Source organism: Rousettus aegyptiacus, unplaced genomic scaffold, assembly GCF_014176215.1.
Source record: "Rousettus aegyptiacus isolate mRouAeg1 unplaced genomic scaffold, mRouAeg1.p scaffold_m13_p_5, whole genome shotgun sequence".
In the NCBI taxonomy this organism is placed as follows: Eukaryota; Metazoa; Chordata; class Mammalia; order Chiroptera; family Pteropodidae; genus Rousettus; species Rousettus aegyptiacus.
In genome coordinates, this window is record NW_023416308.1 from 105,932,679 (window position 1) to 105,960,561 (window position 27,883).

General features: G+C 35.8%; 1 protein-coding gene across 2 annotated transcripts; it reads left to right on the forward strand.

Annotated features, from left to right (window-relative positions):
• The first annotated feature begins 482 nt into the window (after positions 1 to 482).
• Positions 483 to 24,441, forward strand: API5 (apoptosis inhibitor 5). 2 transcript variants are annotated; one of them, XM_016146845.2, is made up of 14 exons: positions 483 to 698; positions 5,311 to 5,472; positions 6,778 to 6,871; positions 7,330 to 7,395; positions 7,907 to 8,058; positions 9,332 to 9,538; positions 10,233 to 10,337; positions 11,512 to 11,601; positions 12,564 to 12,745; positions 13,674 to 13,767; positions 14,477 to 14,533; positions 16,955 to 17,031; positions 17,556 to 17,692; positions 22,393 to 24,441. In XM_016146845.2, the coding sequence occupies exons 1-14, from the start codon at positions 630 to 632 to the stop codon at positions 22,473 to 22,475; spliced, it is 1,575 nt and encodes a 524-aa protein (XP_016002331.1). In that variant the 5' UTR covers positions 483 to 629; the 3' UTR covers positions 22,476 to 24,441. The 2 variants fall into 2 exon arrangements, with proteins under 2 accessions (XP_016002331.1, XP_036077633.1); XM_036221740.1 differs by having other exon boundaries at positions 22,398 to 24,441.
• The last annotated feature ends 3,442 nt before the right edge of the window (positions 24,442 to 27,883 follow it).

The window sequence follows — 27,883 nt, forward strand, 5'->3', positions numbered from 1 at the left end:
CCACCCCGAGACTTTTTTTAGTTGTGTGGACATAGCTTTTTTTTAAAAGTAGGATTAAAATTTTTTTTGTTTAAGAATCAACCAATCAACCACTGGACCCACCGCCCCCTGTTGTCCGAGATTTATGTTAATCTTCCTTGAGTCTGGAAGAAATAAGAGTTCGTGACTTCTCACGCGTCTTGAATTCCTAGCCTTGTTCTATTTTATTCCCTTTCAGATCACTTTTCTGGCCAACGGGAGATCTTTAAAGGGCAGAAACTCAGTCATCTTTGCATGTTCCTTCACGTCCCTCTCCCCGCTCAACCAAGAGCACCTAGCCAGCCTTCAAAAACTGAATGAGCTAATTTAATCGTTCTTCCCGCCTTTTGCACCTCCAAGCGTTAGGGGGCGATAAAACGACAGGTGGAGCATTGGCTGTCAATAAAGGCCGCTCCCGACGCGCGCGTCTTTACGTAGACGTTGGGGGCGGAGCCGTCCTGTGCGCGGTGACTGGCGGAGGCACTGGCGGCAGCTGGAGGCGCAATAGTGCGGATCGCGGGTTCCGGGGACTTCGGAGGCGGCGGTGGCGTCGGCGGCGTCGGCGAGGAAGACGACGACAGCAGGAGCGACCCCTGGGCTTGTCGCTCACCATGCCGACTGTGGAGGAGCTTTACCGCAACTATGGCATCCTAGCCGATGCCACAGAGCAAGTGGGCCAGGTAAGTCCCCGAGCGGCCTGCAGGGCCCGGCGCTCTGCGGCCTCTCGGAAGGGCTCCGAGCCGGGCGGGGACTGCCCTTCGCCCTCCCGCGGGCTGCCAGCCGCCGGGCTCTTTCGTCTGGATGGGCTGCTCTCTGGGAGTGTAGACTCTTGTCTTCACCAAGGAGAGCGACGTCCCCGGTTCCCAGGCTCCTCTCCCTCCCTTGATCAGCCCTTCCTCACTGTGGCGTTTCCTAACAGCCTAATCAATTTCCCGTTAATTCTTTCCCCAAGCTTTGCCTTCCTGATTTCTAAGTCTTTCTCCTTTTCAGTGGAGCTTAGATGAGATCGAGAGTTCTCAAGAGATCAGAAATGTCTTTTTGAGGGAAATATTTGCTCTTAACTTAGGAAGAGTGTTTAGGAGACAGAAGTTTCTGAAAAACAGAAGAGGAGCCTTTCGTCCAGACGTTAACGAGGGCTCACGATTTCATTTATTCTGGACATTTTTTGAGCGCCTACCACGTACCAGGCGTCGTGCCGAGCGCTGGACGTACAAGATAGAAAGACCGGTGCTTTCCTGGAATGTATTTTTAGTGAAGGAGACTAGTGATAAATAAGAAAGGTTTATTTATTTATTTGCTTAATGAAAGGTGTGAAAAATATAACAAGGCCATGTCATGTAGTGGCGGGGGCGCGGGGGGAAGGGTTGGTTACAGCTTTAAATAAAGTCTGGCAAGAGCTCTCTGCAGTGTTTGCCCAGACCCACACTTGGAGCAGTGTTGTGCGTATGAGCCTTTGCTGCTTTGTGAGCTTTGTGAGTTTTCAAGTACTGGAATCCGTTGAACTTGAGTTGATAAGTGTGTGGTAGGGAGAAGGGGGTGGGAGGAAGGGACCAGGCTCTCCTGGAGGGTAATCTTGATCATTGTTAGAACTCCTATGGCATATATTTTAAATGCTTCATGTGATTCTTCTGCCTCCCCATCCCATGGAGTGGGAAGCGGAAGATCCTAGCATCTAAAACCATAGCAAGCTGTGGTACTTGCCCCTTTTCAGGACTTGTACTACTAGTGGAACCTTTCTGAAATGCATGAAAACAATGTTGATGTCGGGACCTTATTTTAGCTTAATCTAGAATTGTGAAGACACAGTTTCAAATAACGGGTGATTTTTCTTTCCTACGTATATATGAAACAACTTGCTTACAGGGATCATCTCTTAGGAATGAAGAAGGGAACTTTTACACACACATATGTATTTAGACCACAAGCATGTATTTTCTAATAAGCAAAATGTAGTTGATTAAATTCTAAATGAAGCATTATTTAATACCTCAAAACCTTCCAGTCCTTCTGTCACTTTTCCTCTTGTGGCTCCTGTGTTACAGCTTATTCAGCCTCCCTTTCTCCCACTCTGCTACTCCTTCAGGTCTCCTTCCTCTGCTGTGTTCCTCTACCTCCCTAACCCCGGTTTCCATTGTGCTCTGCCCAGGACTTCTGACTAGCCATAATAGAGCAAGCTGTGGCCCACCAATATTTTAAATTGTGTTGCATATTTTTATGAATTCGTTTAGTGTTAAAATGTAGATACTTTATTTGACATAGTCAAAAAATTGTTTAAGTTTAAAAAACCAAATACTTACTATGGGACTGTGGCAGTTAGGCTGATCTAAGATCAAATCAATATAATGCCTAAACTCTCATTGCTCCTATGCTCTCTTAAACAGGAGTCCACTGGCTTTTCAGGGTGGAAGAGTGTAAACTTAACTTGTATTTCATAAATATCATTCTTTTGGTACCTATTTTTTGTATAATTAAGGTAAAATCACAGATCATCCAAATTTATAATCCCTCAAATATGGAAACGTGTTAACAATTAAGTATTAAATGCAAACTAGTTCAGTCTGAAGAAGAAAATAGTAATATAGCTTAGCTTACCCATTTCCTTTTTATGTCTTACTTAAGAAATGTTTGCTGAAACGACATCCTTTCTTATCTAAAATAATATTTTATTTCTTAGAGACTGCATCCTGGTCCCAAACATGGTTCGTCACTGACCACTTATGCATATTGGTTGTGTTTCAACAATTACTATCACAGTTTTTTTCTTTTAGAATGTGTCTGCTGAATGTGGATCAAATTGTGGCTGACTTTTCACTTGAAATATCTAAGGGATTTCTTGAGAGCTTACTTTTTAAATTAGATATTAAAAGCACACAAAAATATACAGTTTTAGAATGCATTAAAGTATTTGCAATTAAAGCTTGTTAAGATCACAAGTTTATCTCGCTGAAATATACAGCTGTACTGGAAGAGAAAAATAGTCCGTGTAGTATTTGGAATATTTTATTGTCGTTACAATCCTGTCAAAAATCACTGATCACATACCTTTTTTTCCTTCTTTAAAAAGCAAGTAATAACTAGGGAGATTCTGTAAAAAGTCTTTTCCTTGTGCTACAGATAGAAGACAGATCATTAAAAGAGCTAGCAAGAAAGAATATCATTTTTGCATTGTGTAAACAGTAATTATTTGAAGTCTATTAGTACTGTCTGTGGAATTATGTGATAAAACTGATGCCTGCCAATAATAGGAACTTTGATTTCTAGTTTGAATATGTTGAAATGTCTTAACTCTCCAAAGGTTTGCTGTGTTTGAGATGCTATATCCCCAGTTTATTTGCCTGTGTGTCGCCTCTATTTAGGACTCATATTTTACCTTTGTCCTACATCTCCCCGTCTTCTCTTTCTCCTCTCCTTTGCTAAGATCTCAACTTTTAAAGAAGCTTGGTATTAGGCAAAGATCTTGACTTTAGAGCTCATCAGATCTTCAGGTCCTGGATCTGCTACTTAACATAGCTCTGAACAAATTATTTCACTTCTCTGAGGCTTGGTTTTCTCATCTGAAAAATAGGGATAGTAGTAACACCTAACTCACAGGATTACTGTGAGGTATATACACAAGGCATTACTCAGTCTCAGGTAGGCTTTCAAGAAATGTTGCTAATGATTCCTTTTCATTCTCTTTCACATTTTTTTTTCTTGGCAGAGGAATGAGTTGTTTGAGGAGGGATTCTACATTTAATTTTAAACAATAAGGAGCTTTTTCAAAAGACATAAAGCTTTGAGTTTAAGGAAATTGGATTGTGATACCCTGCAAAATGTAAGGATGTCAGAATGGTTTAAGACTTTGATATTATGATATCTGTCTAAGAGCTCTGAAGCAAACCACAGGAATGTAAAGTTGTAGAGAAGTTTGAGATTTTTCAAAACTTTGCACTAAAAAGTGTGTAATATACTTTAGAAGTAGTAACTTCCGAAGACTAATTTTGTGTCTACATTTCATGAGGAAGCTAACCTTACAGAAATTTCTGTTATTCAGGAGGTAGTGTTATGTTTAAAATAGTTAAAGGAGTTTTTATTGATTGGTTGATGGAATTTATGTTTTTAGAACTAATTTTTAGAATTTATGTTTTTTAGATACGTTGGGAGTATAAGAACTTCTGAAGTAATCTAGTAATTATTCAGTTTATATTAAACTCTGTACCTTTAAAAGACCTAATTGTGACCATAGCCTTTTGATACATAGAATAATTTATTTCTGATTATTAAGAAAAAAAGTCCTTAATTGAGATGCTACTGTACCTAAATAACTTCACATCCTGCTTTTTTTCCCTTTAACATAGTATTGTCCATGAAAAGAATTACTGTTAAATTTTTGGTAATTCTATAATCCATCGGATGTTTATTAGTTATTCCCCTCAGTGGCCTGAAGTAAGCTCATGTATCTAACACACTTAGAGCATTGCCTTATACTGAGTAAACGCTGTGCACATTGAATATCATTACTATAAAGCTAAAGTTTTCCAGTAATTAAAAGTTATATCCATATGTCCAAACAGATGTCTCTCTAGTCTCAAAATTTATTACTGTTGTTTGTCAGATGGATCACTGTCATTTAATGAAAGGACTCATTTGAAGGCAGGTGTATAAGGGAGATTGTAACTTGTTGACTCTTCACGTGGTATCTGAGGGAGAGCACTGCTGATTTTTTTTTTAAAGGAAACATGAGTTTGAATGTATTTTTCTAATAAAAAGTTAAATATGTGATAGTAGAACCTGTCTCAATCCAAAATTGGCTGGCTATATAGAACGAATTATCATTTTCATATTCTAAAATATTAAGCAAAATAAAGCTTCCTAACCTTCCTGGTATTGTCTAATTTGAGGAATGTATTCTTTTCACCTGCTTCAAGGTATTAACTGGAAACAGATAAGTATATTTAAGTCAATATAACAATTATTTGGGACTCCTACCACACTCATTACAGTTTTTTAAAGCATGGTACAGTCACAGGATTAGGTTCAGTAATCACTAGAATGAAGAAGTGTTGTTAAATCAACAAACTTATTTGCTTTTTCCACTTAAAATTAGAGTCATCCTTCTCTCCCCAAGTCATAAATAATTTGTTGGGGGCAGGGGAGCGCAAATGGTAGGAATGTAAGTGTCCAGTTTAAGCAGTGAGATTACAAAAGTAAGCCTTATTTCTTAGCCTGTGTAAAATTTTACTAATTTAGACTCAAACAAGTTTACCTTCTCATCCTTCAAAATTGTGTCCCTTTTCTGCTTTATTCTTCCAGCATAAAGATGCCTATCAAGTGATATTGGATGGTGTGAAAGGTGGTACAAAGGAAAAAAGATTAGCGGCTCAGTTTATTCCAAAATTCTTTAAGCATTTTCCAGAATTGGCTGATTCTGCTATCAATGCACAGTTAGACCTCTGTGAGGATGAAGATGTATCAGTAAGTTTATGATTGACACTTTTCAACAAACTTTCAGATGTTTCTCTTCCCTTTTCCAGACATTTTCTGTGTGTGGCTAATATAATTTAAGTACTAGTCATATCAGCGCCCAATAAAATACTGCAAAATGGTCTGGCACAATTTCCATCTACATTTGAGAAAATATATTAGCTCTTTCACAACCTTTCAATTGTGAAAAATGCAAGAATCACAAAATACTGTTTTGCTTATATCTGTTATCTACTGTTAAAAATGAGTTGTGGCTCATATCTTTTTCGTAGATTATTGTACATTGTGCATATGAAATTAGATTGTTTTCAGTCAATTTGTGCTCTCCTTGCATTTTTAAAATTTTAAGAGTTTATATCAAAACAGTTTCAACAACCCTAAATATTTTACATAGCATTAAAATCATTGGCTTATATAATAATTGTAGTGATTACTAGAACAGGAAGTAGTTTTTGTTTTTAACAGAATTAGCTATTAACATTTCTGGCTGCTAATAACAGGTTCCTTAGAATTTTCAATTATTATTTCCTGGCTTTTCAAATGAAATGAGCAATTTGTTACCATCATTTCATGCAGAATTTGCTAGCTATTACTCCTACACATTTTTATGTTTAAATAAGCCAAGGCCACGTATTTGGAGTTAAGTACACAATCACAATATATTCACAAATGTGTAGTCAGTACCAAAAATTCTAAAGTAAATAGCTAGATATGATAGGGGTCCCCAACTCCTGGGCCGCAGATCGGCACCATTCCGTGGCCTGTTAGGAGCCAGGCCGCACAGCAGGAGGTGAGCGGCAGGCGAGGTAAGTGAAGCTTCATCTGTATTTGCAGTGCTCCTCAGCTCCACCTCAGATCCTCAAGCATTAGATTCTCATAGGAGCATTGGTCCCTGGTGCCAAAAAGATTGGGGACCACTGATATGACACTGCCACTGTAGCCTTTAAGGGATACGGCATTATGTGCCCAAAGGTAGTAAAAACACAACAGTTGTATATAATCATTGTATAAACCATCATTTATAATCGCAAATCTACTTCAGTCATATATGATTATATTTAATGTCCTTTTCCACCACATTTTATTTTAGTCCCTGAAGCTTGAGTGTTAAATTAGAGCAAATTATTTCTAAAACTGCTAGAAATCTCATGTTTTATATTTTTGTTATTCATGCTCCTAATTATAGTTTGTTTGTGGTTTTAGTTGTTTTTGTTTGTGTGTTTGTTTTAAGGTTGGGTTTATTGTCTTTTATTGAAGATAGTATTTGTTTAATTTTTTATTTGAAATCATACCCAGATTCGACGGCAAGCAATTAAAGAGCTTCCTCAGTTTGCCACTGGAGAAAATCTTCCGCGAGTGGCAGATATTCTGACCCAGCTTTTGCAAACAGGTAAGGAATTTATCATCACCCTTTTATCTAAATGTAACTTCTCTCTGAAATAGTGGCTCTGCTTTTAGCTTTTTTTTTTTTAATAAAACTTTTTTTTTATTCAGTAGTTTGAAGTTCTATGACCTGTGATTCCTAGTGTAGTTTTCTTTTGTTTTTAATTCTGTTTATAAAGGTAAAATGATTGTAATGCTTTGGGAATTTTGCTGCATCGTGATTTTCTCCCTGATGTCCTGCAGTTTCATTATCGTACTATTGTAACATAAAAGCTTTTAAGATATGTTAGGTCAGGTTCTCTACCTATTTAAGGAAGATGTATTTTCTTGGTACTTGAGAGAAATGGTTGTATGTCTCCTCTCAATGTAATCTTTCAGAAACTGTGTTGACTCTTAAGTTCAAAAATGAAGCACATGATTTTTTTTCATTTATTTTATACATTATACCACTTTTTCTCTATCCAGATGACTCTGCAGAATTTAACTTAGTGAACAATGCCCTGTTAAGTATATTTAAGATGGATGCAAAAGGTAAGACCACTTCTTGTTCTGAATTGTGTTTGATGTCTTAAAAAATTGGGGAGCTTTGCATTACTCATTAAAAATAAAGTCTAGGATTCACCCAGAAATCTGTTTTTATAAAAATTCTAAGTGTTCTTTTTTCAAAAAAGCTGCTTAGCTCAATGGATTTGAGACTCAAAAACCCAACAGATAAAATTGCAAAAACACAACAAACCTTTTCTTTTAAAACCTGTTGGGAATACTTCCTTTCCCACATTAAAGAAATTCTTCCAAAATACCTGAGTTTTATTTATTATTATTAATGATAAAAAAGGAAAGTCATGTTCAGGGTGACTCTGAATCCATCAACAAAGTATTTATGATCATTCTTAATGGTTGGGGCTGTAGAGATTTCAAATTAGTGTCAGTGATATACAGGGTGTTTATTAACTCGAGAAGAAATACTATAAATTGAGTTAAACTGAAAAACTTTATTACGATAGAGAATTGACTTGCTACACACAGCTGTTTTGTTTTGCAGGAACTTTAGGTGGCTTATTTAGCCAAATCCTTCAAGGAGAGGACATTGTTAGGGAACGAGCAATCAAATTCCTTTCTACGAAACTTAAGACTTTACCAGATGAAGTCTTAACAAAGGAGGTAGAGGAACTTATACTAACTGAATCCAAAAAGGTAAGCTTTGGTCATCATTTAGTAGAACATCTCTAAAGCAAAAGAACATTATTTCAAATTGACAGTATTCATTTATGCTATATGTAGCTTGTGTATAAAATGATATATTTCATTAGAACCACCATAGAACTTTAAGCTTTTCTTACATTGTATTTTGCACTTTGGTTACTTGTAGTGATGAATCAGTATATTAATTTAAAGGGATGTGATCATATTTAAATCCTTTGTGGTTGTTACCTTCAAAATTTATGATACATTTTTTCAGGACTCTGTACAAATCACCTTCAATAAATTTTACCTAATTCCCACCCTTCTCTCCCATCTTAGGATATTCTCTCATAGTATTCGGGATCATTTCAAAATGAAAATGAAATCACATTGAAATGACCTATTTTTTTCATCCTAACCTATTACACTATAAGCTTTTCAAGAGTGTGAGACCATGCTTATTTGTCTATGCTCCCAGATACAGATGCTGAGATTCTCAAGGTATATCAGTTAACTTTCACATATAAAGTGCCAAAGTTTAGAAATAATTTATGTTTTTTATATGTTTAGGAAAATTTTAAAAATTCTTTATTAGTGCAACTCACTCGCTTACTGATAAGATTTCTTCAATGAGAGAGAAGAGCAGCTCTCTAGTTGGGAATGTCAGCATATTTTACCTGTGCCCCAGCTAATAATCTGATGAAGTGTGTCATGATTGCTTACTCCTTTGGCCAGTGAACAGAAAGGCCACTGTTCACGGAGTACTTATATTGGCTGCTGATACAGAGCACTTATACTAAGACGTGCATGGTCTCCTATTTTGTATATAATTGCCATATTAATGTGAATGAGGCTGCTTTTAAATATAGGAAACTGAGTCTGATTTAACAGTTTACTATAGAATTTCTCAATCTTTTTTTTTGCTATCACTCCCAATAGCCTTAGACATTTTTTTCTTTAGCATCTCTTCCATAGATGATATACCATATGTCTGTTTATGTACTGTATGTATGTATACCTGTGTTTTATCCATAGAAAAGCAAAATTTTCCAAGAACCAAATTTTGCCCTCATGGAGACAATATATAGTGCCCCATGTCAAGAATGATGGTTTACTCTGAAGCTAAATTGACCTAAGCTAGAAGTTATACTTTCATCAGTATTACAGAAACATTAAGAGCAAACCGACTTTAGTAATTAAAATAAATTTGCTGTACAGTTTGAATATTGATCTTTCATTCCCATTCAAATGATGAAGATAGTTATTCTGAACTGTCTCTTTCCAGGTCCTAGAAGATGTGACTGGTGAAGAATTTGTCCTGTTTATGAAGATACTATCTGGGTTAAAAAGCCTACAGACAGTGAGTGGAAGACAGCAGCTTGTAGAGTTGGTGGCTGAACAGGCTGACCTGGAACAGACCTTCAACCCATCAGATCCTGACTGTGTGGACAGGCTACTACAGTGCACTCGGCAGGCAGTACCCCTCTTCTCTGTGAGCTCTCTGTTTTACATACCTGGTATTTTGATTACTCTGTCAGCTTATATTTCTATAGATAATCACTTGAGAAATTCTCCTCAAACCTTTACATTAAAGTAGTAATATAGTGGAGTCAATATTTACTTTATGAAGGCTTGAGTGGGGTTGGTGAGAGGCTAAAGCAACAAGAAATTTCTTTAAAGTCTTGCTTACAGACTTTTTTACAGTTAAGAATTTTGCATCATACTTTATAGTTTGGCTGGATTTCTAACAACACTTGGTTTAGTAATTTAACTTTTTTTCCCTTAAATTTTCTAAAACATTGTTAATCTAGGTACATATGCTTTTTATCTCTGGCTTTGTGGTATCTCTGGCCATGAGTGTTCTGAGATGTGCATACCATAGTTTGAAAAACAGTTTAAAGGATCTATCCTTTTAAAGAAATGTATATTCTGAAATTCAACACTAAAATTTCCCCAGAAATTTGACGCTAGAATAGAACAACCCCAATGTTCCAGATTACCTTGCAACAAAGAACATATTGTCTGTTGAGGTTACTTCTGGGTTGCTTTTGGGTATGCATTAAATTGTATTTTTAGCCACAGTACTTGCTGTGGTGCTGTTAGCATTTGTTGAAGGACATGCTGTTATATTTGAAAGAATATTTCTCCTTTTTTTTGACAACTCAATATTCTCTGAATTTTTACAGAAAAATGTGCATTCCACAAGGTTTGTGACTTACTTCTGTGAGCAGGTTCTCCCTAACCTCAGCTCCTTGACTACCCCGGTAGAGGGTCTTGATATACAGTTGGAGGTAAGAGAAAATTTCTGCTTTTAGTACTGAAAAGGCATTCTCATATTTTAATAAAAATGTAACCTAGTAACTTAGATATGATTTCTGAGAGAGTAAAAAGATCCAGTGATGATTAGCTAGTTATCTCCCAGGATTAATTACATAGGAAACTTTATGGGTTCAGTTAAAGATTGCTGCAGTGGGAAAGCACTATCTGTAGTTTTCATTATAGTCAGTCTTTACCTTTGTAGCCTGAATACTTTTAAATAAGGTATTTTAATTCATGACAGTTTCCATCTCTGTCCACAACTGATAGAGCTTGATTTTAGCTGGATTAACATAAAACATCCTTTATCCCTTCTCCAATGGGATTGACCACTCTCTCCTTTGTATCTTAACTGTAATGTACATATACATTTTTCTCACTGCACGTATAATACTTTACAATTATTTATCTTCCCACATTTAACCAGATTCATCTCTGTATCCCCAGAATCCAGTGCAGAGCCTGATTGTGAAAGGCACTTAATGATGATTGTTGAATTGAACCGAGATAAGGAAATGTATATGCCATTTCCCTCATAGGTCTTTGGGATAAAGAAGAGTCTCACTGTGCTTGGACATTGTAGTTTGCTTCAGATGTTCTGGGTTTGGCTTATCGGACTGGGATTGAATAAAGCAGAGATGAACCTCAAAAATAGTGGCAATTACCAATACTTTGAGTTAGTATCCAGAGACTAAATTTAATACTAAATGAATCCCACTCAACGTTCATAAATAATTCTTTGCTGTTATGAGTTCTTCATTGTCTATCCATAGTATAAATTGTCACGTTAATGAATTTATCATTTTTACATTGTATTTAGCACTATCATCATAAACCTGTTACTGAAAGTATCATGTATATTCTTTTCCCTCTTACAGAATAGTTGAGAGTCACAAAATCTGGGTTTTAAGTTCTGCCCTGCCACTGACATACATTGTGACTTTCCCAAATCACTTAGTCTCTCTGACCTTCAGTTTCCTCTACAGTATAATATAAGGGCTGCATCTCTCAATTTTTTTTCTAGTTCAAACATTCTGAGTCCATGAAAGTATAATTGAAAAAGAAGCAATCTTAAATAGTTATCTAGCATCATTCTTATTTTATAGCCCTTGCTCATTCAAAAAAATAACAGTGAATTATGTGTTTTAGGTATTGAAACTATTGGCGGAGATGAGTTCATTTTGTGGTGACATGGAAAAGCTAGAAACAAATTTAAGGAAACTGTTTGATAAGTTATTGGTAAGAATTTTTTCTTTCCTTATGACATAGTCAGTATATAGCCTCAGAGTCTAATAGTGTAGTATTAATTTCTAGATTATGGAGAACCAGATTTTGAAATTATATTAGACAATTCTAGCAAGTGTTAGGTGCTCAGGCCATGTGTATTTTTTTTTTTTTTTAATGTTTTAATCTTTGGCATTCCTTCCATTGTTGAGGATTTACATAAAGTGTAATACAAGGTTTAAATAGTAGGTCTTTCTGCTGTTTATTAAAACATTTTTTACATTTGCTACAGCTTACCATCCAGGTTGCAGTCTAAGGCCGAGTAGTTTTAGCAACCAGGAAATAAGGTCATTTAAGTCATAATTGTGGAGAAAATAGGCCACCTGATAAAATCATTATCATGTTGGATGTGAGCAGTTAAGTAACTCACACAATGATAAAGCATTAGCATGAATTGAGCCATCCAGTATCTGGTGCTCTTCCAGACCTGGAATTACCTGCTAAGGTGTTATAACACTGATATTGAATGCCTTTGATAGTACTCTGAATGAAAAGAGAGTGAGTGCTTAAACAATATGTACTAATGTTCAGAGATTTGTGGAGTTAGCATAATGTAGTAGTTAAGAGCGTCAACTTTTGATGTCAAACCTAGATTGAATCCTGACTCTTGAGCTTACTAATTTTTCACCATAGGAAAGATACCTGAGTTCTCAGAATTCCATCTACATTAAGTGCCTAATAAATGTTAGCTGCTTTCATTGTCATTATTAGTAGTAGTAGCAGCTATAACATAGGTTATTGTGGAGAATTCACAGCCTAGATTGTTGTTCTAATACGTCTGAAAAAGATATCTTAAATTTCTGATCTTGGTAGTTTTTAATGCTTCATGTGTTAAAAGCATGCTCTACAATTAGTTGAGCATATGTTTATAATTATATAGAGCAGATTGCAAACATCTATGTATTTTCATCTCTTAGGAGTACATGCCTCTCCCTCCAGAAGAAGCAGAAAATGGGGAGAATGCTGGTAATGAAGAACCCAAGCTGCAGTTCAGTTATGTGGAATGTTTGTTGTACAGCTTCCACCAGCTGGGCCGAAAACTTCCAGATTTCTTAACAGCCAAACTGAATGCAGAAAAGCTCAAAGATTTTAAAATTAGGTGATGTATGACTGATTGTAGTCCAGTCTTTGGCAAAGGTGATGGCTATCTGATGTTCCCTGGGATTCGTTTTCATTTTTATAAGAGCTTTCTTCCCACCCTGACTTACCCCAGTGGAACAAAATAAAAGAGCCACAAGACAAGAATGTATGTAAAACATACAACACCTGTGACATAACAGATTCATGGGGGAGAATTACCTTTTTCAAATATGTACTCTGGCTCTTCTTGCTTGCTTTATCATTTGGCCTGGTTCTCTAACCTAACACCCCAAATTTTCCTCAGCAGTTAAATGACAATGGCACCTGTCTCAGAGTTGTGAGACTTAAATGAGACAATGAATGGGAAGCACTGAGCACATGCCTGGCACAGAGTGGGCACTCAGTAAACTGGAGCTGCTATTGTTGTTAATATCTTATAGTGTAACTGAAGAGTAGCACTGGAGAAATCATAAGTCATTTTTATGAAGACATTTTGTATTGAATCATTTCATTAACAAATTTACATCTTAAATTTTGAAATATTTGGCCACCATATCATCTGTTAGTGACATCCAGTCTTTGGTAAGAAAGGTTTAATTTGTGAAACATTTGATCAGAAGCAGGCAATATAAGAAATTACTCTAAAAAATGAAAATAAATAAATAAATGATGACAAGTTGTCAGCAGGATGGAGTTATGGTACCACCTCTTTGTTCACATATTGCCTGGGAACAAACTTAAAGAGATTACTTAGGACCCTCTGAGATTTATATGAGTTTATAATTCTCAAATCTGCAATTTTATTAATTTTTTACTGGACCTTGAGGTGCAAACAGATCAAACCCTCCCTTGTTAGATAACTACACAGAGGTTGACTTGTCTAAATCAAAACTGAAGTAGAAAAAGTTGAAGTCATAATTTGCTAATTAACATACTCTTTCATTCAGGCTGCAGTACTTTGCACGAGGCCTGCAGGTTTATATCAGACAACTTCGCTTGGCTCTCCAGGGTAAAACAGGCGAGGCCTTAAAAACAGAAGAGGTAAGAATACTGGGTCACATCTCATAAGGAAATTTTATAATAGCCACTATTTATTACAAATTCAGGCTGAATTCATACATTGAAATGTAACATTCAACTTTATTTGAACTGGTGATAACAAGTCTGTTGAAGATATGATATTAGAAGATCGTCTACATATTAGGTTACTTGCTAAGTTATACTTTTATTATTGTTGAACTATCCAATGTTTGCAAACAGTGTTTGTTACCAAACTTAGGTACATACCACTTTCTCACTAGAGTCTCATTAGTGGCACATGTTGTTTAAATATTTGATTGATGGTTGTCATAATTTTAATTTCACCTTTTTAAAACCTAAATATTAATTTATATTAGAATAAGATTAAATTGCCCATTATATACCAAGCTATGTGTTTGTTTTGGGATTTTTGATTCCCTGTTCTCACTTGTTTCTATCTCATCTCAGTCCTAATGAAATATTTTGTTTTCATGTCTTTCTATAACTTAAACTCATTATTTTTAAAGCAACTCCTATGTGCATATGACTTGTCCCCTATTCATTTTTCAGATAAATTGTAGATTCCACATTAATGTTCTAATCTGTCAAGGGAATATCAAGATTACTTGCTTTCTGAAAGAGAAGTTAATTACTCTAGTTCTATGTGGTCATGGAATATGCAACATAAAAGTTGTTGGCGTTTTAATTTAATTTTGTTTTCCTTTTGCAGAACAAGATTAAAGTTGTCGCATTGAAAATAACAAATAATATCAATGTTTTAATCAAGGTAAGTCTTCCTTTCTTACCCAGTACTCCCAGCCAGCTAGAAAGTTAGTTTAAGAGGTTATGTGTTTTTAGGTCTATAATGTTACTTTAAGGGGAGATGCCATTGCATTCCAGATGTTTGGCCTTTTAAAGCTTAACATTTTTTAAAATACCAAGTGACAGTTCTACAGCTATTATAAAATTGTACAGTTTTATTTAAAAGCTATTATATAAGATACTGCAAGCAAAGGAAGGGATGTAGATTTCTTTAGGCCCAAAGCATTAGGGCAAATACATTTAGATTTACAATTTCACTGACTTAAGTTCTGGTGGTCTTAGTGTTATTGGGTCCTTTCAGATGGCCAGTAAAACCTTGCTTTGTTTACACTAAGAATGGGTGGTCCTGTGTAATACATTGAGACCTTTCTGTACTATAGGCTAAGGTATACTTTACATTAAGCTAAAATACCCTTAAATTCTATTTACAAACCTCCCTCCCGCCCCCCAACAGATCTATTAGGCTGACAAAAATAAAACTAATAATCTTAGAGGACTCAAAAAGAGTCACAACAAAGTAATCATCATTTGTTATTCCAAGTTAACAGTATTGTAGCCAGCCGAGAGAAAGAAATGATATTTGTAACACTTAAGCACAAAACCTGACAGCAACAAAATTGAGACTAGTGATATGCGTTAAAACTAACGTGGTAAAAATCCCATGGAATACTTACTTTTTATCAAAAGAGAGGGAAGCTTTTCAGAGAAAGCAACAGTGAGACATTGAGGGATGGATATCATATTGCTAAGTGAAAAGGCATTCAAAAACCAAAGAGGTGAGAATACTCTCATCTCCTAATTTAAATTTTATAATGGCCACCACTTCAAATCTTGAACATAAATAACTGCAGACAGTGAATTTATATATTAAAATGTGAGATTTAACTTTATTTGAACTGATAACATTGGTCTAAGTTGAAGATGTACTTATAAAGAACGTTTTAAACTTAACAAATTCATGGAAATGAGAATGTTTCCTGTTGAAGAAACCATAGTGATTTAAAGATGACTGTAGTAGGAAGATGTATGCAAAAGTGATACTCACCATCCAGTGAGTCCAAGATCTGTGGGGGAGTGGAACTACGATTTCTCCACATTCCTCTCATTATAAAGAACTTCGCTGCACTGCAGGTCATTGGTAGGGTCATTCATTAACCAGCAAGTATCTGTGTGCTACCTCCTGGGAGTCAGGCACTGTGCTAGGCTCTGGGGATGGGATACATTCCTGGAATAACCCGAAATATTTTTAAAATTAGAAGTGTGTGATATCAATGTTTTGTTAAAGGTAATCACAATAAAACCTGGTGTGCCTTGGTTTATTTTTGGCATTGCTTCACAATCCTACCTAAGCAGACTCATCTAAAAGTCCACAATTTATCTTCACTTCTATTTTAATGAATCTGTAAACTGTACCCCAATATTCCATTGTCACCTGAGATTTAGCATTTTTAAAATTGGAGCCTTTTCCTTTCCTCTTCTTGTCCCTTTCTTAATAACATTATATGCTAAATAACTCCAGCTAGAAACCGCAAACATTTTGGATTCAATGGACTTTATATGGGCTAATTCCCTGCATTTATCTGGTACATTGGACTTAAGGTTTATATAATAGGTGGTGGTTTTTATTAGTAAGGTATGTGCATTCTAACTGGAAATGGAAAATCAGTTTACTCTTATCAGATTTTATTTGCATATAAAATTAGAGTAAAGCTGATAAGAAATATTAGGTAAAATACTAAGAATAAATATGTTTAGGAATCCATTCACAGTTTTAAGGATATTATGAGGTTAGATTATTTCAGTTCTGGAACACCTTAACATTTAAATTCAGCATACCTTTGTATTAGCACATATTGATCATTTTTGTTTTTAAATCTTGTGTGTTTTTCTCTTTTTGGTAGTTTATGGATATTTGAAGGGAAGAAAAATTTGGCCAGGCCATTAGTTTTGTTCTAATTTCGAACTCCTTAAAAATTTGCAAAAGTACATACAGATTGCACCATTTATTTTCCTTAAAGTACCTTGGTGACTACATCTGTGCAAAAGAAATACTTATTTGTTGACTTTGTTTATTAAGGTTGATGAAGACTGATATTTTATCTTGGAACTTGAAATGACATTTAGGAAAAAATAACTGCAGTTTCTTAAGTGTTGTGCACAAAATGACGTTAATGAAGTAATAGATACAAGTTGTTAACAAAATTGTCCTTGTTTTCTTTCCTCTTGCAGTTTTTTAAAGGTCTTTAGTTACTAGCGTAAGAACAAAGATAAATTAAAGCTTCCTTTCCTAAAATTAATCTTTAAGATGTCTCCCTGTTTCTTACCTTCACCACTACTCCCCACACCATCAAATATATAGAAATCTTGTCTAATTTTGTCTCTTCAGGATCTCTTCCACATTCCTCCTTCTTATAAGAGCACAGTAACATTATCTTGGAAACCTGTACAGAAGGTTGAAATCGGGTAAGAAATATATTTAAAAGAGATTTAAGTCTTTTAATATTTATGATTTATAAATACAAAAAAAAATCTGAATTCAGATGTTACATTTACTATACAAAATGGTACATTATTAGTTAAATGGTTCTTAATAAGATGTTAAAGTATGACTATTAAAAGCATGACTTAAGATATAAACTCTAATTCCAGTATTTATAAACTGGTGGAATACAACTCTGGAATTTTCAAGCTTGCTTGTATTCCTGTGACATAACTAGACTTTCTGACAAGTGTTACGAGTCACTTGTGCAGTCTTGGAAGCTACATTCTCTAGATTCTAGTCTATTTTGAAGTCTTATAAATGCCCTCTTGACAATGTCTACATTAATTAAGGCACAGTTAATTTGATGACATCAGAATGTTACATCTTTTTTTCTGATGTGACTGTCATCTTTAGGATGCCTTTCATAACTGATGCTAAATTACAAGCTATGGTCTGTGGCATAATAGAATTTTTTTTTTATTGCCATTCTTCCTACTGTTTATAGGCAAAGGAGGGCCAGTGAAGATACAACTTCTGGTTCACCACCCAAGAAATCTCCAGCCGGACCAAAAAGAGATGCCAGGCAGATTTATAATCCTCCTAGTGGGAAATATAGCAGCAATTTGAGCAACTTTAATTATGGTGAGCGTTTCCGTTTGGGAACAGGAGGCGTAAGAGATTAAGTAGAAATTACGTTGTACTTGATTTTCATTATCAATTATATATAGTATCATAGCTCTTTCATGTGGTTTTTCTGAGTTGGTTTGGGGAAATCAAACTGTTGGGGAAACAACTGATCCCATTCCTTTCTGGCCCACCCTTGTGGGCTCACTGAATGGAGCATGTAACACTAAGAACTTAAAAAAATAAAAATGTGCCTCATGTATTTAGAGGAGCCAACAGAAAAAGAAGTTGGCATGAACCATCCATTCCTGGTTTTCTCTGTTCTAGCTTCAAGGCAACACGTTTTGTGCATTTTCCCTTAGGGCTGGAGCTATAGCTTCTGGGAGATGTGGTATTAATTAGTGATCCTTCATAGACCTTGTCAGCCTACTGCTCGTCCTCCAATCTTCTGCACTACTTCAAAAGTAGAGGTCACAGAAGTGGAGTCAGATGTTAAAGCATTATCTGGCAAGGAAGAGGTGTCCCATTCTGGTTTCCCCAGCTGCCCACAGTGCAGTCCTCCTGTCAACTTTAGCTTTTAATTCCAGGAGAACATTCCCCGAGTCCATCCTCTTCCAGGGCTCTTCAATGAGAAATGAAGTTTATTTTTCATTGACTTATATATCCTCATAGATTCTTTCAAAGAATGGACAGAAATATCACTGACACAGCAAATCTTGCTTAAAACAAAGTTTAATAACACTAGTAACTAAAAATGCTTGTGATTTGTCTTGATTACCAGTCAGTTAATTCTGCAGTACAGGTTTCCCCTGCTATCCAAAAGTAGAATGTTCCTATGAAACCTTCTGTAAGCCAAAATGAAGTGAGGCAGTTACCAAATTTATATGGAAAAATTGAGCATTCCCAGACCCAAAAAGTAGCCTACCAAATGACACACAAAACCCCCCAAAATACTAATGTATAGTAAAAGCAGGAATGATACAATAAATACACACCATGCTTTGTACATCCACCAGTCCTCTCAAGCAACAGACTTTCTATTTTATCCCTTCCTGGATGCCAAGTAAAAGAGATTACTTTGCTACTAGCAGAACCTGTAGTAACTTCAGCAGCTTTCAAGATTCTTTCTTGATTCTTTCTCTGTGTAAATAGGATAAATGGTGAACAGAGACAAGTTCAACACACACGTCTTTCCACTTACCACGATTGAAATGCTTAATTATAGCCAGTTCAACATTAAGTGTAACACTCTTATGAACTCTCTTCAGCTTTTCTGATACTTGAGTACACATCTTGCTAAAAGATTCACAAAATAAATCTAGATAAAGCACAGGTGCTCTGATTAAACTTTGTTTTAAGCAAGATTTGCTGCGTCAGCTAAAGCTATAGCAGCTGGTTGCTGTGATGCTGAGTGTAGTGATCAGGGAAGGAGCTTGGCAAAGCCACTCTCACTACCTAGGGTACCCACTGCCTCAGTAAGGGCTGGCTGCAAAACAAACACTGAACACTATTTTTAATTTTTTGCCTTTTTTTCTTTGAGGCAACTTTAGTGTAGGAAAGATCACTCAACTCTTTTACCTATATAAAAACAAGTAAATGTATCTCTTAGCCTCTTTTCTTACCTGTAAAATAGGTATAACACAGAATTCTTCAAAACTTCAAATAAGAATATTCGTGAAAGTATTTTTGTAAATGGAAAGGATTCTGTTACTTCATTGCACAAATATTGTCCTCTGTCACTTGTATGATTTAATGTGTTGTCATTCAGAACCATTCTTAAAATCAACTATTATCTCAGATACTATATTTGACTTAATGAAAGTAATCAAGAGCTAGGCAATACATAGAATTATATTCCTTTCCACTTGGGCAGGTCAGTTAATCTTGAGTTTCCATAAGGACTGTCGTATGAAACTCAATTGTTTGTGTGATAGCAGGAATCAGATGATATAATGCATGTTGAAGAGATGTGAAAAATGCAAAACCTGAGATTTTTTTTTTTAATTATCAGTGTAAAAAATCAGTTTTTCATAAGACAAAAATCCATCAAACTAACAAAAGGGCAAAACTGCATGCCTGTTCATTAGCTTTTGTGTTTGGTATTACAGTACTCTAGGGGTCAACCTTATAACTGGGGCGCTCGTCATAAATTGGATTACAAAGCAAAAAATTCTGGTTCTTATTAGAAAATGGAAGCAAAATGTCTGCTAGGTTTTATATTTGCGAGTTGAATGTTAACAGGTTATAGTTATTCTCAGTGCTACAAATGAGAATTGGTGGACCTATCTACTACATGTTTTTTCTACTTTTTTATATGTCCTTAGAGAACTGACATTGTGTCAGGAAGATGGGAGAAGCATGTTACTTTTTTTTTTCCTGGTATGTCAGTATTGCCTCAAAATTAGAGGGTGAAATGTTTTGATCTTTTTAAGAATGGGTTGTTACCCACATGTGGCAAAATCATCATGATTCCAGTTTTCTTTGTCAGGCAAGCTTATGTTTTCTTTTTCCACAGAAGACTAGTTGGATTTTTTTTTTTTTTTAAGTCATGTACACTGAAGGATTTGGAAATTTATTTCTTTTGTGTTAATATTAATATTTGTGTTAGTATTAATATTACCACCCTATTACAGTGACTAGATCTATTGTAAAGAAAATAAATTGTGCCAGTGTCATGGGCCTGAACTTATTCACCATGAAGGAGCCAGAATTTTGATTGTTCTTGGAGTCCACACAGGCATATTTAGACTGTAAATTCCTTATCCAAGTTTATCACTTTACTAATCAATGTCTTATTTATTTTATAAACTTGATATTGGTTCTCACAACTTAGTTCAGCTTTCTGATACATTTTCAATCAAATCATTTACAAATATATTCCATGTTCAGTTTCTTCTGTAAAGTTTCCCAGTAACCTAGAAGTACTAAACAATCTATTTTTGTGACTTGTGGCTTTCACTTTTTACCTGTTCAGAATATAAAAATAATTTTTAAAGTATAATTTTACCTAGAATAGTGGTTTCTTAAATTAGTAAGTTTGAAACCAAACTCGTGAAAGTGCAGAATGGTCTCTCATGATGAAAGCCCTTCAAAAAGGAGAAAACGTGGTGACTTCCTCTACTGTAACAATGGCTGTATCGGTTGCAGGGCAAAAAAAAAAAAAAATACCCAGTATAGAAAAGTTGACAGGATCAAATAATACCTTCATACAGCATATTTAATATAGTCCTTAGATACAGCTGAACTGTTGAGGGCAACCAGTTCTTCGTATTAAAATTGATTGAAAAGCAGGTGAAAGAGTGGATTTTAGTATTCTCTTAGCTTTTAGCTAATAATATCTATAAGGATGTTAATTTGTTAAGTATGTTGATGTTAAATTTTCTGAGAAATGAAGGTTTTATAATGAGCACTGTAGGGGAGAGATGTGCAATAGATGATGCCAAGCCTTAGATAGTCAAAAATGCAGGAGTTACAGCCTATATAAAGGTTGGGACACGAGCTGAATGTACCCATGGTCATAGCATCTATCACTGGGAGCATCTTGTCCTCAGATTACCTCTGATTTTCTGAATGTGTTCACTGGGGTAACAAACGTGGTGGTTTCATTTAACTGGTTTGCATACTGTTCAACTTAGAAAAAATTTTTCAGCCTGAGAGGTGGCTTCGAATCAGATTTCATTCTGTTGCACAGATAAATGTTGGCTAAGCTGGGGAAAGATCCAGTTAGCTTTCTAATTGAAGAGTTTCAGGGGGGTGAGGGCGGGGAGGAACATCAAAAGATCACCCAGATAAGGTAACTATGTTTCTAGCCACAATGGCAAAAAATAGATTGCAATACTAAATAGGAATTTTGATTCATAGCATCCAATGTTATGGATCAAAAATGGCAATATCAGGTTCTTTTTATTGCTCCTAACAAGACTGCTACAATGAGAAAATTTGAAAGTTCAATGAAGAAATTTGATCTCTAGAATTAGAAGTTTGAGATTCTTCATTCATTTATGTATGATGAAAAGTCCAGCCTTGCTGATAACTTCTTTTCTTCCTCTTTGAGGAATATTTCTCTGGAGCTATAAAAGAGACTAACACATGAATCAATGACTCACTCTGCCATATGACACAAATGACTTATTTTTCAGCAAAAGATATGCTTAACTGAAACACTGTATATATGTATCACCTTTTTGGCAGCATCTCTGAACAGTGCAGGTAGATGATAAAGCAGTGAGAAAAGCTGCTGTATTTATACCTCCATTTTTGTAAGTCCAGGTACTTAAAATATTATGAGCAAAACAAATTGCCTATCCATTGCATTTAAAAGGAAAACTTTCAGTCTAGCCTAATTTTTCAAAATTGATCATTGACAGTTTAATGTATTTTGCATTCATGGTACCAACTTTTGAAGGCCAGTGGTTTCATTAATTTTCTTTGATAATGCTAGGCCCCAAAATAACTAAGAAATGTAGTAATCATAACATTATTACCTTGAAACATCTTTGTTAATGGGATACATTAATTACCTGTGACTGTATTTGGCACCTTACCACATGTGCTTTGGTATATATGTTGCCCTGGTTTTATTTACAGACTGAATTTGTAGATGGTGTAACAGAATACCAGTGCTGCTTTTATAGAGCCTACTGCTACATTCAGAGCTACATGTTTGCTGTATCATGAAGTCCTGGGCAAGACCTAAACCCTTGTTCGCTTTTTCGTAGAGCAGAGAGGAGCCTTCAGGGGAAGTAGAGGTGGCCGAGGTTGGGGAGCACGAGGAAATCGTAGTCGGGGAAGACTCTACTGAATAAGACGTCACATTCGTCAGCATTGTCATGAGCTTAATATACTTAAATTCTACTACTCATTGGATTGCCGGGGATGTCCCTTTAAAAAGACTGCTGCCTTCAGCTAAAAACTTAATGTTCTTTATACCTTTGTATGTATGATCTACTTTTGTAACAGACCATGGTTGTGTCCACGGTAAAACCACAGCGATATTTTTGGATGCTTTGTGCGCAATCTTGACTTGTTTTTGCAACATTATCGTTATTCAGACTTTATATTGTGAATCTTATTTTGAAACATCTTAATAATTTGTCATTGAGAGCTATTCAAGTCTAAAATGTAATGAAATTCAGTCAATTTCTGACAACTGGTAAAGATCATCAGTTTTGAAAGATTACTGATTTTTTCCCCCCTTTTTTTGCCCAATCAATATATGGAGAAGAGTAATGGACATTCTTAACATTTTATTTTCATTTTTTTAATAAAGCTGCTAGGCAGTGGTACATGCCTACCTAGTGTCATAAGAGCAAAATACACTTATGAGCTTTCTTAAAATGTAGAAATGACATTACATTTTTAGGAGAAAGTTTTGCTTACTTTTCTCCATATGTTGTGATATAAAATTTTGACTATGAGATCTTACTATTTGAATAGAAATGTGTATGTACTTACATACACATATATGTGTGTGTATGTATATATGCATGCTGTGAAACTTGACTACACAACATAAATCATTTTTTTAAATTCCAGGAACAGGTAATCTTTGACATGGTGATTATCCTTTTGAGGCTAAGTCCGTTATTAACTTGTTATCTAGGTTTTCTCAGTAGTGAGGGATTTTGTGTCAGCTGCACTTACACGATTATTGTTATTTAAAACTAAAAATAAACGCTGCATTTTCAAAGATAAGATTGGAGATCGCTGTTGGAAAATACAGCCAAAATATTGAATCTGATGTACATACAGGTTTCTACAGGATGACATAGAATAATTTAGAATTTGGGCATTTAATAACCAGGGCAACCCAGGAAAAGTGACTTGATAACACGGTGTACCAATAATAAGGGATGCTCTCAGTTTGCTTTTGCCACTTTGAAGATTTTAACTTCTCAGGTTATTAATCAAAATTATTGTAAAAGTTAGCCAATAGGATCTTTAGGTTAAAACAGCAGATGGGGGGTTTGTGGAGTGTTTAATGTCATGGGCATTTTTAGTAGCATAGGCCCTTTGCTCTGCATTTGAATGTTACATATATTTTTGTTCCACAGTTAATCTTCCCTCCCCAAGTTTGCTATTCAAATCCAATGCCTGAATGACGTTTTCTAGTAGTTTGACCTATTTTTTGAGGAATAGTTTGTGATTCCAATGCAGGTGTCTTCATTACTGTTACCTCTACATTGGGGAAAAAGCAAAACCCCTTTGTTAGAATTACTGCACACTTTTAAAAACTAGAATTATACAAGTGAGCAAAAAAAGTTGATCAGCTTGACTATGGATTGGTGGCAATAATCTAAACATTCCAAAAGACTATGAGCTGAACTTAAGCTCCCTTGGAATCTGAATTGACATAGGAACATGGACTTGCCATTTGAAAACTGTGACCAGGTAGTCTGGACCTCAGAGGCAACTCAGCCAGGGGCCTAAAGCCATTTCAAGTACAGAAACTATATTGGGACTACAGTTATATAAATTTAAACATGAAGTGTAACTTTCTTTTTTTAAGAATATTTGTAAACTCAAAGCTGAGCAGAAGTGACTTTCTCAAGTTTGATGTTGAGTTGACTGTATTTCTTCCTTTACCCATCTCATTGTTCCCCTTCTTTTTCCTAAGGCAATAGTGCACAACTGGTTATTTTTGCTTAAAAAATTTGAATGAAAAACTTTATGCCATGATTTTTTCTTTTGCAAGACACCTGTTTATCACCTTGTTCAAAAGTAAACGTTCCCTTATGCTTTTGAAATAAATTTCCTTTTGTAATTTTGTTTTGCATCTTGATGTGTTGATTTTAACTTCAGATTCTTGGATAGTCATTAAACACTTATTGCTTCTCATATGCCAAGTGGTGTGTTAGACCATGAAAATATAAAGATGGACAAGCAACTGCTCTGCCTTCAAGGAGTTCAGTCTTGCAAGTTTTCTTTATTTTCACCCTTTTATGTTTATTTTTAGAAGTTAATATACTCTTCTGAAAAAAAGGATTTGGTTCTTTTATCAAAGCAAAACATCAGATACTTGCCAGATCATTATGAAATAAATAATTTCCATCTTGATTGGCAAAGCACATTGGAATTTTTTAACAGTATAGATGGAGGTCTTTTCATTTTTTATACCTATCATGCCATGAATTCATAGGGAATGGGTTCCTGCAGCGCAGGCTCCTCTGCATTGGTTCTCACAGCGTGCTTCTCCTGGAGCAGGCTGGCGGGCACCTCAGGTGAACCCAGGTATCTTTCTCTTTGGCTTCCTTCTTTTTTTGATCATTTTCCTTCGCACGTTTCAGGAAGTTATCTGGGCTCTTAAAGTGTTTAGTATGCTCAATACGAACATTAATTTTCTTGGCAAGAATCTTGTCCTTGTTCACAATGCCAACCACATCTTTCAGTCTTGCCATGGTAACATTTGTAGGGCATTCCTTTTTGCCCATTCCCTTCATGTCTACAACATCACCTTTCTTACAGATTCACATGTATAGGACCAATGGAACAACCCATGTTTTCTAAAAGGCCTAGAGAACATAGAGCAGGTACCTCTCTCCCTTTGTGTTGGTCATTTTAGTGAAATAAAGGAAGATAGCAGAAAGGCAGGTTTGACTACCAGCTTTTATACAAATGTCTTCCTGAAATATAACACCAAAGACGGTTAGGAGTGTTCTAAAGCCAAAGTTTAAGAGAATCAGAACAAGATAACTAAGTTCCCTTGGTGATCATATCCTGTGGCTTTAATACCATCTATATGCTGAGGACTACCAAATTTCTCTCCGTTATTTCTTGCCTTGAGTTTCACAATAGCCTCCTAACTGATCACCCTACAGCCTGTTCTAAATAGTAGCACAGAGATATCCACTCTTCTACTTGATGCTATTCAATGGCTCATTTCAGAAAAAAAGATCAAAAACACTGCTGTGGCTTTTAATTTTTGACCTCAACTGCTACTCTTCCCCTCCATCACTTCCTGAGTCAGCTAGCTTCACACAAGCTAGGCAAAGACACACTCCTGCCTTAGAATCTTTGCACTATTTGTTCCCTCTAGTCACTCGTCCTTACATCTGCTTGCCTAACTCCATCTCTTTCAAGTCTTCAAAGATCATCTTCTCAAGGAATCCTATTTAATACTAGATGCCCTTTTCTGCCCTGCCAAGACTCCAGATCCCACTTACCCTACCACATTTTCTCTGGAGCATTTGCTAACTTCTAACATACTATATAATTTACTTACAGGTTGTTCACTCCCTTATAGATTGTTTACTCCCTGTTCCCCCACCCCCACCCTTGGGTAGAATGTAATGTGGCTGCAAAGATAAGGATTTTTGCATATTGCTCACTGATAATTGCAAGTATCTGAAACGGCTTGGTACACAGTTTCAATAAGTCCAAGGCCATGTCTAGAACTCTGGGGATACAGTGGCAAAAAAGACAAGCAAACTCATGGAGTTTACATTCTGTTATGCAGAGCCTGATAAACTGACTTCAGAAAGTAATAAGTATGAGGACACTGAACATTCTAATGTGATAATGTATAAGAAAGCATAGAAAGAATGGTTAGAAAAAAACACTTGGAATTCATTTGAGCTGAGACCTGGATTATTTGGAGCCAACCTAACCTAGTGACAATTTCAAAAAAAAAAAAAAGCATTTGACATTGAGGCAACAAAACCTACAGAACACTTACTTGGCTTTAAGAATGCCAAACTGTGCTAAAGAATGGGTTGTCTAAAAGCTCGTCATTTCCTAATCTCGACCCCAGAACTCCTAAATTCCTCACCTACTATGACAGTGAACTACTTTCAGGAACTCAAAAGGAACCATGCTCTTTCTGGTATCAAGGCATGCTTCCTCTGTCTGGAAAATCATTGTTCCCTAACAACCCCCCTTCCTCCCTTCATCCCACTAACTATTTATCTTTCAGGTCAGACTAGATTTGACCATTCACCTGTGTGCTCCCTCAGCTCTTGATCCTTCTCCCCATTTTAGAAACTATAGGAGGAACTCAAATCAGTTCTGGGTGGGTAGAAAACAGCAAGAGAGATTTAATTCTAGCAAGTGTCATGGAAACTAAAACTTAGACTATTGAAATCTAATTTATAAAAACCTTAAGAAATTGTAGAATTACTCCTAGAAGCTGTACATTTATTCCCTAAAACTACAAATAAGAAAACCCAGTAAAATTCTGGTCATCATAGAGTTGATCTTAGAAATTATCTCTATGGCAAAGCTTAGAATACTAAATACAGTTCCAATTTGTAGTCCTCAAGAAATACTAAGTAGAAAAGGAACAGAGAAGAGCAAATAAGAAATGAGGGAATGGTATTCCTTTGAGGAAAAACTACAATTTAGCATGCTATAAGTGATATAGATAAGACCAAAAAACACAAACTCACGAAAAGTTTGAATAGTAATAAACTTGGATTTAATCATAAAATTGAGATATTGAAATGGGTTTATGTAAGAGTGTAAAGCTGGGGATGTGGGGGAGGTATAACTTTTAGCTACCTACAGACTGAACAGCCAAAATACAATTCAATGCCACAGAAACTGTCCTCTCGAAATGTATTAACAACTGCTAGGATTTAGATATGTTAATGGCTAGTAAGTCTGTATCTGGAAAATTCTTTTGAGGCTGACCATCATACTAACAGAGCAGCCCTAGTGTCACTAAATTAGAATCCTGGGCTGACTGAACCGAACCCTTGGTTTCATCTACAATAGCCCTCATGCTTCAGACTGCCTGATCTATTTGGCAAACTATTTCTAAATGAAATTACTACATATTATGTATCTTCTGCCTCCCTTTTGAGAATCCTCTTCACTTTGCAGATAGCTATTGGGGAGATACACTTGTACAGCCCTTCTTGGCATAATCAGTCTTTCTCCCTATGCCCCCTTCTCAATCCCGCTCGATTTAAAATTACTCTAAAGGAATTAACTATATGTAGTAGGCTGCCAAAAATTCCTTCCATTCCTGCTAGAATACGCTGCTTCACTCATGAAGATGAGTCTGTTTCCGTTTCCCCCTAAATCTGGGCTAGCTTTGTTACTTTCTTTGACCAACAGAATGCAGAAGTGACATTTTGCCAGTTTTGGATCTGGCCTTCATGGAGCCTGGCAGCTTCTACTTTCACTCTTTTGGAGCCCTGAGCCACTATGTAAGAAGCCTCTGTAACTACCCTGACTGAGATAGAAGCCCAGCCACCCACTAGCCATTTT